This window comes from Vespula pensylvanica, chromosome 8, assembly GCF_014466175.1.
Source record: "Vespula pensylvanica isolate Volc-1 chromosome 8, ASM1446617v1, whole genome shotgun sequence".
Lineage (NCBI taxonomy): Eukaryota > Metazoa > Arthropoda > Insecta > Hymenoptera > Vespidae > Vespula > Vespula pensylvanica.
Genome location: NC_057692.1, coordinates 4,412,189 through 4,422,138, shown reverse-complemented (window position 1 = coordinate 4,422,138; position 9,950 = coordinate 4,412,189). Strand labels below are relative to the sequence as shown.

General features: G+C 28.6%; 3 protein-coding genes across 4 annotated transcripts; 2 read left to right on the top strand and 1 right to left on the bottom strand.

The window, feature by feature from the left end:
- The first annotated feature begins 8 nt into the window (after positions 1–8).
- On the top strand, positions 9–1,641 carry LOC122630859 (ejaculatory bulb-specific protein 3-like). Its single transcript, XM_043815850.1, has 2 exons — positions 9–1,072; positions 1,445–1,641. The coding sequence occupies exons 1-2, from the start codon at positions 877–879 to the stop codon at positions 1,624–1,626; spliced, it is 378 nt and encodes a 125-aa protein (XP_043671785.1). The 5' UTR covers positions 9–876; the 3' UTR covers positions 1,627–1,641.
- A 194-nt stretch (positions 1,642–1,835) lies between these two features.
- On the bottom strand, positions 1,836–4,246 carry LOC122631153. Its single transcript, XM_043816475.1, has 5 exons — positions 3,978–4,246; positions 3,359–3,529; positions 2,553–2,679; positions 2,252–2,457; positions 1,836–2,089 (listed from the first exon to the last, which is right to left on the bottom strand). Exons 1-5 carry the CDS (start codon positions 4,177–4,179, stop codon positions 1,920–1,922), a joined length of 876 nt encoding a protein of 291 aa, XP_043672410.1. The 5' UTR covers positions 4,180–4,246; the 3' UTR covers positions 1,836–1,919.
- Positions 4,247–6,174: 1,928 nt separating this feature from the next.
- Positions 6,175–9,727, top strand: LOC122630908 (ionotropic receptor 75a-like). 2 transcript variants are annotated; one of them, XM_043815955.1, is made up of 11 exons: positions 6,175–6,417; positions 6,509–6,742; positions 6,870–7,033; positions 7,106–7,417; positions 7,523–7,647; positions 7,780–7,947; positions 8,077–8,312; positions 8,481–8,692; positions 8,827–8,991; positions 9,071–9,186; positions 9,378–9,727. In XM_043815955.1, the coding sequence occupies exons 2-11, from the start codon at positions 6,598–6,600 to the stop codon at positions 9,685–9,687; spliced, it is 1,953 nt and encodes a 650-aa protein (XP_043671890.1). In that variant the 5' UTR covers positions 6,175–6,417; positions 6,509–6,597; the 3' UTR covers positions 9,688–9,727. The 2 variants fall into 2 exon arrangements, with proteins under 2 accessions (XP_043671890.1, XP_043671891.1); XM_043815956.1 differs by lacking the exon at positions 7,523–7,647 and having other exon boundaries at positions 7,106–7,365.
- The last annotated feature ends 223 nt before the right edge of the window (positions 9,728–9,950 follow it).

Here is a 9,950-nt window from a genome sequence, read left to right as displayed (position 1 = left end):
TATATATATATATATATATATATATGTAGACAACATTATATTTTTATTTGTAACACTTTTGTATAGGAATTTTTTTGTAATACGATAACATGATACGTTTTCTACAATTATATGTTTTATGACACTTTACCTTTTTCATATGACATATTATCAGAATCATTTATATTATAAATATTTTTTATATCATTAGCGAATAATCTACTTGAACGCGTTAAATATGAGCGCTCGTGTTTATCAATTGACACACGAAATGTGATGCTATATGATGTCAGAAGAATATTCTTGACTTTAAAATCTATCACGTATTATTAATATTTTGTTAAATAAAGCCTTAATGTATAATGCTCCCGCGAAATGTTGTTTACAGATTCGTGAACTTCCTATATCGATAGTACGCTATGTTTGCAAGATCGGCATTTCTCAGTTTACAAGCATTAATCTCTCAGTTATATTATAACGCGAAAATGGTAAAAAGTCTTTCATTAAAAGTTTCGAGAAGCAAACAACTCATCGGCAATTTAATTTTTTTCGTTCGAGCATTCGTCGAGTGTTTTTTCGTCATCTTAACAAAAAATTCTACTTTAATACTCCTTCCATTAATTCACGGCTGAATAATTGCGACGCTGATTATTATCGTAACTTTTACAATTTTATATATTAAATATTCATCGCATATTTTTACACCTTCTTATTTTCCATCGATTGAATTAAATTGAATCGAATTGATTTTAAGTTCAATTCACTTCGTTTTTGACACAAATCTTTTCCATCTATCTCAGTGTAATTAATTAGGATATACGGAGTCGAAATTTTGATTTAACTATACATTAAAATTTTCCAGTGCAATTCGAATAATTGGCTCGTAATTAGAAAAGTATGAAATTTACTTACATCTTTTTCTTTATAATCGGAATGTTTTGGCTCATCGAGGGATATACAGAAGAACCTTATTCAAACATATACGATCAAGTGGACGTCGATGCGATTTTTAATAGCGAACGATTTTTAAATCAATATATAAATTGTTTGCTCGATGATGGTCCTTGTACCGCCGATGGACGTAGTCTTAAGCGTAAGTAATTCTTCTTCTTTTTTTTTTATTAAAAAAGATATAAAATCATAATAATGAACTCTTGAAAATTTTTTTGTGGTTTTTATGGTCTTTATTAAAACAGGTTTTATATCTTATATCAAGGACAGGAATATAATAATAAATTCTTTATATTTACGTACTTGTATTTCTTTTCGTTCTTACTTACTTATCCTTGATTTCATGTTTTTGATTTATAATCTTAATAGGATTTTTATATTCATCATTATGTTGTGCATTTCCTTTTCCTTGTATTTTCATTCATTACTTTATTTCTTCTAGTACGTACATACAAGCAATATTTAAGATAGCAAACATTTAAAATAATATAATCGTTTTTATTTTCTATTGTAGAAGTACTTCCTGAAATATTGGCTACTCAATGCGCGAGATGTAACGAATACCACAAGAAAATAGCAAAAAAGATTTGGCAACTGAAGGAAAAGAAGCCTAAGGTATGGGATCAGTTCAAAAAGAAATACGATCCTGAAAATATATATATCGATAAGTTTGAAGAATATCTTAAAAATAATTAATGTATGTATATAACATGAATATAAAATATTAATATACATATGTATATATAATACATACAAGTATATAGATGTTATTCATAAATACGTATAAAACGTAACGTAACATGAAATTAATTTCAATAATAAACTTCACTTTTTATTAATTTGCTTTTATTTATAATTTATTTCAGAATGAATCATGGTATAGAATAAAAAATTTTGTACTCGTCAATCTATACAAATTTTATATAACAATTTATTATACAATTTAATCAAATACCTTTGACCCTTTTTAGATCTTTAATGAATTTCATCTAGGATCTTTGATTTCTGACATTTATATGTTCATTGATAGATTTTGTCAATATGGTATTCCAAGTTTCCTTATCGTTTTCCTCGAACCAAGTAATTACCTTGTCGAAAATGATTTTCTGCTTGTCCGAACACTTACTGCATTTGGTCACCAAAACTTCTGGTAGCACATCTGCGACAAAGAAGATTCAAACTATTGCGATATTGTTCTATTTTCTTTCTTCTCTTTTTTTCTTCCACAAACACGTATGAAATATTTAAAAATGAAAAGAAATCTAATGGGGGATAAAGCTTGGGAAATATTATCTTCGATCTTTTGTCGATGTGTCTTTACCTTTCAAGAACTTCGCTTCTGGCGTCACACAAGGTGAATTTCCTAAATAACAATCGATATATTGATTGCGTAGTCGAGATGTCTTTAATATTTCATCCACGTTGATATTGTCGTATTTCGTTGTGTATGTGCTGTCATTTGCGCGCACTGAGAAAATCGTTGCGAATAGTATTACGATTGATAGTATCCATAAATAACGCGCCATTATGATTTAAAAAATTTTTATTTTTAAACTGAATGGAAAATTTTTAATGGGAAGGAAGCCCAAAGGAAAAATATATTATCACGTTTTGAAGTATACTTTTCTATTAAAACGTTTTTGCTACAGCATTCACGAGAGATGTCTGGATTGAATCTGAATACTTTAAGAGTACTGTCTTCCGTATTTATACCTGCAGCATATACGTGTATGCTGATTTCACGACTATCTATGGGTACAAGATCATCCGGTTATTGGCTGATATTTTTCGAAGGACATACGTGAAAGAAATGAATGTTGGAAGAGGCAGACAAGAAAAATCTTGAGAAACGAATGGCAATCCTCAATCAATGTTATTGCCAGTCAATAACATCGTATATTTGAATTGAGTTTACTTACAAAGTTCATCATATATTTAATTACTTAAATTTTAATATTTGTAATTTGTGTTTCGATAATGTAAGCTTTTTCTTTTTTTTTTTTTTCATTTTTTTCACTTTTCTTTTTCTCCCATAAATTCATTAAGTCTTTTTTTTCTATATCATTGGCCAATTATCTAATTTTTTATGATTGTTCAACAACGAGAATAGTATCGTAATTTATTATTATTTTCTTAACGTTTAATTAATTTTTCTAGAGAAATATAAAAATGATACGTTATTAAAGAGCAATAAGAATTTCTTTATGTTCATCCATAAAGTTTTATTAATATTTTTACATTTATTTTCACTCCAATTTTTAAATATATTTTATATAAATATATATATATATGCGTCCCAATCGTATTGCGTATTTATCGATTTAAGTATATTAATCCATTTTTTTCACATCAAAAATAAAAATAAAAATAACATTTTGTATTTTATCCTTTCCATTTGACTCGTAAAAAGAACGTCGGCACTCATATTATTTGGAAGATTCTAAGTTTATTTTCTTTGCATCTTCCATGAACTTTTTAATCAAAGCATTCCATTCATCTGGACGATTATCGCTATACCAGACAGCCATAAACTCAAAGTTATTCTTTTGTTTTTCCGTACATTTCTTGCATTTAGTTATGACTGCCTCAGGTAAATTCGCTGAAAAAATATACAAACATAATCAATGTCATATATGTACGTAAGAGAAATTAATAATATAATCGACTATAAAATCATTGTTCGAGGAAAACATGCGATTTAATGCATTAATACGCACAATTATTTTCTTTTCTTTCATCTCCGCGTAAAATAATTTTCTCTCTTTATAAAATCTTTTATAAGATGAAATTGTTATAGCCTTCGTTTCGAAATATAAATACGTTCGAAGTTATAAAAGTGATTAAAGGAAAAAGGACATTTTCAATTTAAAATCTTTTAAAGATTATTTGTGAAAATAGTACAATTAATATGTATTATCTACGAATGTTGTAAATGAAAAAATAAAAAAAGCGAAAAGAAAAAAAAAAAAGAAAAAAAATGTTCAATCTTGCATTGGAAAATTAAATCGTTGAGTTAGAAAAAGAGAAAGAGAGTGATTCGAGCTTACACTTGAAAAAGGCAGCGTCCGGAGTAACACAAGGTCCAGTGTCCATGAAACAATTGTAATACTGGTCCCTTAAACGATCATTTTCGACGATTTCCTTGGGATCTACGTAATCGTACTTGTCAGAATAAAATTCCTCGTCTGCTTTGACAAATGCCAAAACCACCAACAACGAGACTAACGAGACATATCGGAGTAACTTCATCGTTTCAACCTTCTTTAACAGAAACCGATCGGAAACTATACAATTTCCCGTATTTGCTCGTCTTAAAAACCTCTTTAATTTATAGATGTCATGTCACTTTTGCTTACGTAAAAACTGCATGCAAATAAATAATAGTTTTCCCATAATTATATGTGTTGTTGGTAGATCGTTCTTTTTTACACCGTCTGACTGACATTTATCTTGGAATTCTAAAGAAATTAATTGAATACTGCAAATGTCTTAAAGATTAAATAAGAGTTATGAGATATATTTGTATATTTCACTTTTATCTTTGTAGAAGAAAATTTTAATAAGACATTTTTATTCGAAATAAGACATTTCCTCTCTTCATCATGATTAAAGTAATGAATCATTCATATTATTAATTTTTGTATGCAATTCTTTTATCGCTTGTATTTGCTATGAAACAGATAATATCAATTAAATTGTTCATAAGACATTTTTCATGCTTTTATTAAATAAGTTTCTTTGATATTATACAAAATTTTGTATACCTGTATCACGTTCTAAATATACATTTCAAATTTAAATAATTAACGAGCATGATTTAAAAATTTCCTTCTTTTTAATGAATTCAAATTTAAACAATGACGATTAATAGAATAAACAGAAGTGAAATGATATACGATGGTAATTAACAGGTTCGTGTTAATTTACATATTACATATTAGTTCTTTGTTCATTCTACTCAAAAAGAGAAACAAATATAAAAAAATATATATATCTGCATATATATATATATATATATATATATATATATATATATAATTCGTGTTTATAAAATTAGAATTAATTTAAACGAGTCATGAGCAATTATTTTTTTTTTTTAGATATTATTTTGTTATTTCCATTCTATTATTTTAATTTTATCATAAATTAAAACCTACAATAAGATATTCATTATTCATGTTTTATTCATAGGATTATTCTTAACCGATGTTATCCAGTTTCACTTTACGTTATTTAAAACCGTTAGCTGTTCTAAAACATATTTGAATATAGAAATTCCTTATAACAGAATTGTTTTTGAATCATTAAATCTTCTTAAATGAATTTGATGTTATACATTTTTAATATCTTATACATTTTAATCAATAAGCTTGAAATCATAAATTATTTCTATATTTTTATTCCGTGACAGTGAATTAAATAATATTCGAGATCGGATTTTATTATATTTTGTAAAAAGGAGATCTACTAATAACTTTGCTCACCTTTATTTTTATCCTTCCTTTTTTTTTTCTTTTTTTTTCTTAGAATCGTTTGTTCCAATATAATGCTTATGATATAAAAAAATATTGTACTTTTTCAAGACACTTAAAAAGATTACATGTTTGAATATTAGATAGAAATCTCATTTCATGTTTCTTATTTGTTAGTAATTTGACTGATTATATCTCGTTGTTACATATTACAGTTTTCATGTGTAATCAAAGATAATTGCATAAAGATGTTCTGTAAACCGATATTTGTATCTAGTTGATTTTGTTGAATATCTACCGTCGATCAAATGTCAAACTCATGCTTTTTAACGAACAGATAAATTATCAGTAAATAATTTTTTGTTACGATTGAATAAAAATAATTCTTTTTTAGTTTTTAATATAAAAAGTGTGTGTGTGTGAGAGAGAGAGAGAGAGAGAGAGAGAGAGAGAGAGAGAGAGAGAGAGAGAGAGAGAGAGAGAGAGAGAGAGAGAGACAGAGAAAATTCAATAAACACGTGGAGATCTTATGGACAAGAGATATTATTAGGAAATGTTTTTTTTATAAATCACAACCTTTACACTATTAAATATTTATATAAAATTCTTGGAAATGATATACCACGAATCACTGCGTATGTAACATAATGGGATAGATAACTTCATTTTGTATTATAACTTCGATGTAACTTCGACCTCAATAATTTTCTCTATAGGAAAATTATTAGGTATGCCCTTCTTTACGGAAATCGTTTGCCATTCAATAGATACTCTCGCAATATTACATACGTCTAACAGTAAGATAATATCACCTCCCGTCAAAAGCGAGGTAGGAGTTCATAGTAGCATTGACAGACAATGAGAAAATCAAGAACCGAAGTGTCTTTAGATTTTTGATTTATAGTTGTTCTATTACATATATCACATATTAGTATTTACGCGAAAAGTGTCAGAGATTTCGATACATTGTTTAGAAGTTTCGTGCCGTTAGTCGTTTTGTTGTGTATACTAGTTTGTAAGTGAACAAATTTTTAAGAAATTTTTAAGCAAACATTTTATGATTTTCTAATGATAAAAATCGCTCGTTATTATTTTTTTTGCGATAGGTGCGTAGATAAATCGAGTTGTTAAAGATCTACGACACTCGCAATTACTTGGATAATTTAAAAAGAAAAAAAAAAAAAGAAATTGAAATATGATTTCTGGATTAATCGCAATCAGCATAATTGCGATCCTATGTACGACGAAGGCGACGAATATTGCGGTTACTTTCACGAAGGAATATTTTTCTGAGAAATATATACAATACTTGGTTGTATTTGGATGTTGGAATTCTTTCGGTTAATACCCGTTTCTCTTTTCTTTTTTTTTATTTCTCTTCTTTTTTTCCATTCGAAATATATTCCGCAATTATAAATTCTGTCGATTTAAATTTGTCGTCTTTCATAAATATTTTTTTTCATTTAGATAAAATGAATTTCTTTCGAAGAGATCTATTGAACAATCTAACAATATCTTACGTGCCTATTAAGGATAATATAGAAATAAATACCATTTTGAAAGTAAATTATTATAAGCTTGGTATTATCCTTGATATCGATTGTCCCCAGAGTGAAATTATTCTCGAACAGGTTGGTAATGTCGTTTTAATTTTTTGCAAATAAGAAATGCTTATATTTTTATTTTAATTATTTTTTTAACAGTTCGATGAGAATCGATTATCCTACAACGAATCTTTCTTTTGGCTTATGATCACCGAATCGAATGCTGTTCCAATTGATTTTTTGCGAGATCTACCACTTTCCATAGCGAGTGAAATTACAGTGGCATTACGCCAAAAGGATGTTTATGTTCTTTACGACGTCTACAATTTCAGTCATCGGCACGGAGGTCGACTCAATGTTACTTACATGGGTTACTGGTCTTCCGACGATGGATTGAGAAACGAATTAACTCAATACAAGTATAAGCGCCGTCAAAATTTCCATAAACTAACCTTGAACGTTTCTATTCACGTGAGTTCGAAATAATAACGGGAAAGAAATTTATTAACACGTACGTCTTCATCTTATTTCACGTATCTTCTTACCAATATCGATTTTGCGATCTCATCGTTTTAGGTAGATCATGAACCTATACCGGATTTTCATACCTACATATTAAATCCAATTAATCGTCACGTGGACACGATGATGCGATATAATTACATCTTAATAGTACAATTGATGGATTATTATAATATTACGTAAGAAGGAAAAAAAAAAAGAAATCATTTTCGTAATAAAACATTTCATATTTTAAATGTAATTAGGATATGTATAGGTAAAGTTATTCGATTACGTTTCATTCGATCATGTCTTTTTATTCCATGAAATAGGATGAATTTAATAAGAGGGACAACCTGGGGTTATCTCGTTAATGGCACTTGGAATGGTATCCTAGCTGACATGATTCGTGGAACAGTAGACATAAGTGCAACACCATATTTATTTAAGCCCGAAAGATTTGACGCATGCGATTACACCGTGCAAACTTACATAGCAAAGTAATTATTATTTGACGTACATGTGATTGATACAAACGAATCTTTTTCTTTTTCTGTCTCTCTATTTCTTTCTTTTTTTTTTTTTTTTATTTCGAATCAAACGATTCATTTTTAAATAATTACATGCAGGACGGCCATTATTTTTCGTCATCCAAAAACTAGCGATATACATAATGTGTTTCTCATGCCGTTCACGGAAGACGTTTGGTACTTGATTCTAATCGTGGCTATCATTTATTGGTTGACATTATTGCTTACGGTTAAGATCGAATTGTATTTCGATAATTATCCAAAGATGTGCACTTTGGATACTAATCCCACCTCGGAGACGGCTTTGATAACGGCGGCTGCTATTTGTCAACAAGGTTTTGTAAATAGATAGAAACATTTTTTTATTCTTTTTTATTTCTAGATAATTTTACAACTATCAATTCGATTGTTAAGATAAATTGTTAGCAATAAGATTTAAGATTAAGATCGTAAGGTCATCGTTGAGAAAAAGAAGGAACATTTATTTTACCTACGTTACATAGGTTTGAGCGACGGTCCACGTATTTATTCCGGACGTATAGTATTTCTTTCTTTATTTCTTTGGGGATTACTCCTTATTCAATTTTATTCTGCCAGTGTGGTTGGTTCATTATTATCAGAACCACCAAGGTTCATACATACTCTAAAGAATTTATCGGACAGTAGCCTTGAAGTCGGAATCGAGGACATGGCTTATAACTACGATTATTTAGCCGTAAGTGTATTATTTTCTTTTTCTTTTTCTTTTTTCTTTTACTTCTTTCTTCCAACGATTTTATTCTTAATACAGAATCATTCAACGATTTATCTTACTAATTTTATTTTTGTTTTTATAATCCGTATTATTAGAAATCGACGAATCCTGCGGTGCACGAGCTCAATCGAAAAAAAATACAATCTAGTAAAAAACGTGGAGTCGAACCTTTCTTGACAGCAGAGGAAGGTCTTAAAAAAGTGAAAAGAGGTGGCTATGCTTTTCATGTTGATATTGCGACCGCATATAAAATAATTGAGGTAATTACTGTAAACGAAGTACGACGAAAACGAATCAACGATATATTTATTAGATCGTTATATTTTATTTCTTTAATAGGATACATTTTCGCAAGATGAGATATGCGATCTTGAAGAAATACAATTATTTCCAGTCGAACGCATAGCTACTGCTATTAGAAAACATTCGCCCTTTAAGAAGATGGTAACTTATGGGTCAGTGATTTAATAAGAGAAAATATCAATATTAACTTATCTATAATATTTTTATAAGATATTCTTGATCACGATCAGGCTATTTTGGATTTTTAAAAGATCACGAAAGTTAAAATGATTCTTATTCTTCTTGATTGTGCTTTTTTAATAAGAAAAGAACAGATAATTGGTAAAGATTTTTTACATTGTAGATTAAGAAAAATGATGGAGCATGGTATGGGAGGACACTTGAGCTATATTTGGCAGCCCGCACGACCACAATGCCCGGAAGGTCATAATGAAATACCTGCTCCTGTCGCATTGAATGAATTCAGTCCAGCTTTATTTTCACTTTTTATGGGTATTGCTGTCGCTCTTTTTGTTATGTTAATAGAGATGTATATCGAACATCGTAAACGTCGACGTCAGAGGACATTATTGGAACCGTTAGAAGTATTTTCAAATAGTGGGATCTCAGATCTCGAGCAATTTGATTTTCATAAGATCGAGCCAAACGACTAATATCGAATTAATTAATGATTCATTTTATTGCAATAATTACATGTGTGTGTAATAGTAACATTGTATCGTAGAATATATATGTATATATATATATATATATATATATATATATATATGTATGTATGTATGTATGTATAATAATATATATGATCGAAGCTAACTTAAAAGAAAATATTTATTTATGAAAAAAGAAAAAAGGCTGTGTAAAGGTCTCAGCATCATTTCTTCTTTATTTAGTTTTTTATGTAGTTTTTCGATGTAGT

Coding starts and splice junctions, on each gene's coding strand:
- LOC122630859 (XM_043815850.1), top strand. CDS start 877: ATGAAATTTACTTACATCTTTTTCTTTATAATCGGAATGTTTTGGCTC. Junction 1,073..1,444: donor CGATGGACGTAGTCTTAAGC/GTAAGTAATTCT, acceptor TTTCTATTGTAG/AAGTACTTCCTGAAATATTG.
- LOC122631153 (XM_043816475.1), bottom strand. CDS start 4,179: ATGAAGTTACTCCGATATGTCTCGTTAGTCTCGTTGTTGGTGGTTTTG. Junction 3,530..3,977: donor GGACGCTGCCTTTTTCAAGT/GTAAGCTCGAAT, acceptor ATATTTTTTCAG/CGAATTTACCTGAGGCAGTC. Junction 2,458..2,552: donor AAAAACGTTTTAATAGAAAA/GTATACTTCAAA, acceptor TTTTTAAATCAT/AATGGCGCGTTATTTATGGA.
- LOC122630908 (XM_043815955.1), top strand. CDS start 6,598: ATGATTTCTGGATTAATCGCAATCAGCATAATTGCGATCCTATGTACG. Junction 7,034..7,105: donor GTGAAATTATTCTCGAACAG/GTTGGTAATGTC, acceptor TTTTTTTAACAG/TTCGATGAGAATCGATTATC. Junction 9,187..9,377: donor AAGAAGATGGTAACTTATGG/GTCAGTGATTTA, acceptor TTTACATTGTAG/ATTAAGAAAAATGATGGAGC.